Source organism: Boleophthalmus pectinirostris, unplaced genomic scaffold (genome assembly GCF_026225935.1).
Source record: "Boleophthalmus pectinirostris isolate CB_2022bp ecotype Guang Dong unplaced genomic scaffold, ASM2622593v1 HiC_scaffold_8, whole genome shotgun sequence".
Lineage (NCBI taxonomy): Eukaryota > Metazoa > Chordata > Actinopteri > Gobiiformes > Gobiidae > Boleophthalmus > Boleophthalmus pectinirostris.
Window position 1 is genome coordinate 22839593 of NW_026571515.1, and position 1415 is coordinate 22841007.

General features: G+C 49.9%; 1 protein-coding gene across 1 annotated transcript; it reads right to left on the reverse strand.

Moving 5' to 3' along the window:
* Nucleotides 1–290: 290 nt before the first annotated feature.
* bhlhe23 (basic helix-loop-helix family, member e23) lies at nucleotides 291–974 on the reverse strand. The gene has a single exon (XM_020929481.1). The coding sequence runs from the start codon at nucleotides 972–974 to the stop codon at nucleotides 291–293; it is 684 nt and encodes a 227-aa protein (XP_020785140.1).
* Between the last annotated feature and the right edge of the window lie 441 nt (nucleotides 975–1415).

The window sequence follows — 1415 nt, forward strand, 5'->3', positions numbered from 1 at the left end:
AATCCTAGCCTAATTCAATTAAGTGACTTAGATCGGATGAATGTTGCATAGTTACAACAAAACATGACAAAACCTGTTCAAGTTTACTAAAATGACAAACTTCTCAAAACATGACCTGCAAATTCTTGAAAGTGACAGAGCAACATAACTGTGGCCTATAAACAGTTATAGCAGTATAATCTAAGTTATACATTTTGTTAAACTTAACTTTTTACTATTTAAATAACGAGAGTGGGAGAGAGACTGAATGGGTGTCAGAGGTCAAAGTTCATAAGTTTAAAGGAAATAAATCAAGGCTTGTCGTTACAGTGTTTGAAGAGACTTGAAGGTGTCCCGGAATAAGTCGAGCACTTTTCGGCGCAGGTGGCGAGCGCAGAGCTGGAGAACGGATAGACGGCTGCTTGTCCAAAGGGGGCCAAAGCGGTGGGGATTGGGGACGTGATGGTCTGGCCCTGGTTCAGATACGCCACAAGCCGTCTCATTTCCTCCAGAGCCTGCGCCTGCATGAGAATATAGTTCTTAGCCAAAAGAAGAGTGGCTATTTTGGAGAGTTTTCTCACAGACGGGCTGTGTGCGTAAGGGATAACCGCGCGCAGGCCGTCCAGTGCGTCATTCAGGTCGTGCATCCTTCTCCTCTCTCTGGCGTTGATGCTGAGTCGCAAGGACCTCTGCTCTTTAGACTTTTTGGCCAGTGGGCCCCCGGGCTTGTCGTCCCCAAAAGACGGACCCCTCTTCCTGGACTCCAGAGAGTCAAACGCATCGTCATCATCACTCGTGTGTTCCCCGCCGCTCTCGTTGGACTTGGTGGTCTGTCCGGAGATGAAGTCTGTAGCGGGTGTCAGCGGAAAACGGGCCGGAGTTCCAGTACCGTGGCCAGGACCAAAGCCGAAAGCGGACTGGCCGTAGCGCTGCGTCAGGTCCAGCAGTGCATCGTTGCTAATGGACTTCAGCAGGTTTTCCTCATTGACATTCATCTTTCTGTAGAAAAGTGCGCTCCTCTTGTCGTCTGACCCTGTCTTCTTTTGCACTTCCCTCACAGTTGCCCTGTTTCTACGACTTTCCTGTCACTAACAGTGACTCTTGAAGCAGGAGCGAGTTTGTATGAAGCCTTTACGCACAGCGCTCCCCCCTCGACGCGCGCATAGCCTACGTTAAACAACACTTGTCTGATTGTGTCCGTGCGCTCTAGACTTCAGCTTCACTCTTTTCCTCCCTGTGCCAGCCCTCCCTCGCCTTGGGCAGATTGTGGCTCGCGCGGTTCCCGGTGCGCGAGTTAGTATAGAGCACGAGGCCCTGCGGGATTATTTGTCCAACCAATCAGAAGGGGTCTTTAATTGAGTCAGTAAGTTCCAGGGATGCTCCCAGAGAAAATGACAATTACAGGAACAGCCACTTGATGCCTCAAGTCAGTGTAT

Bases quoted from the DNA above. Each gene is read 5' to 3' on its own strand.
- bhlhe23 (XM_020929481.1), bottom strand. From the start codon at position 974: ATGAATGTCAATGAGGAAAACCTGCTGAAGTCCATTAGCAACGATGCA.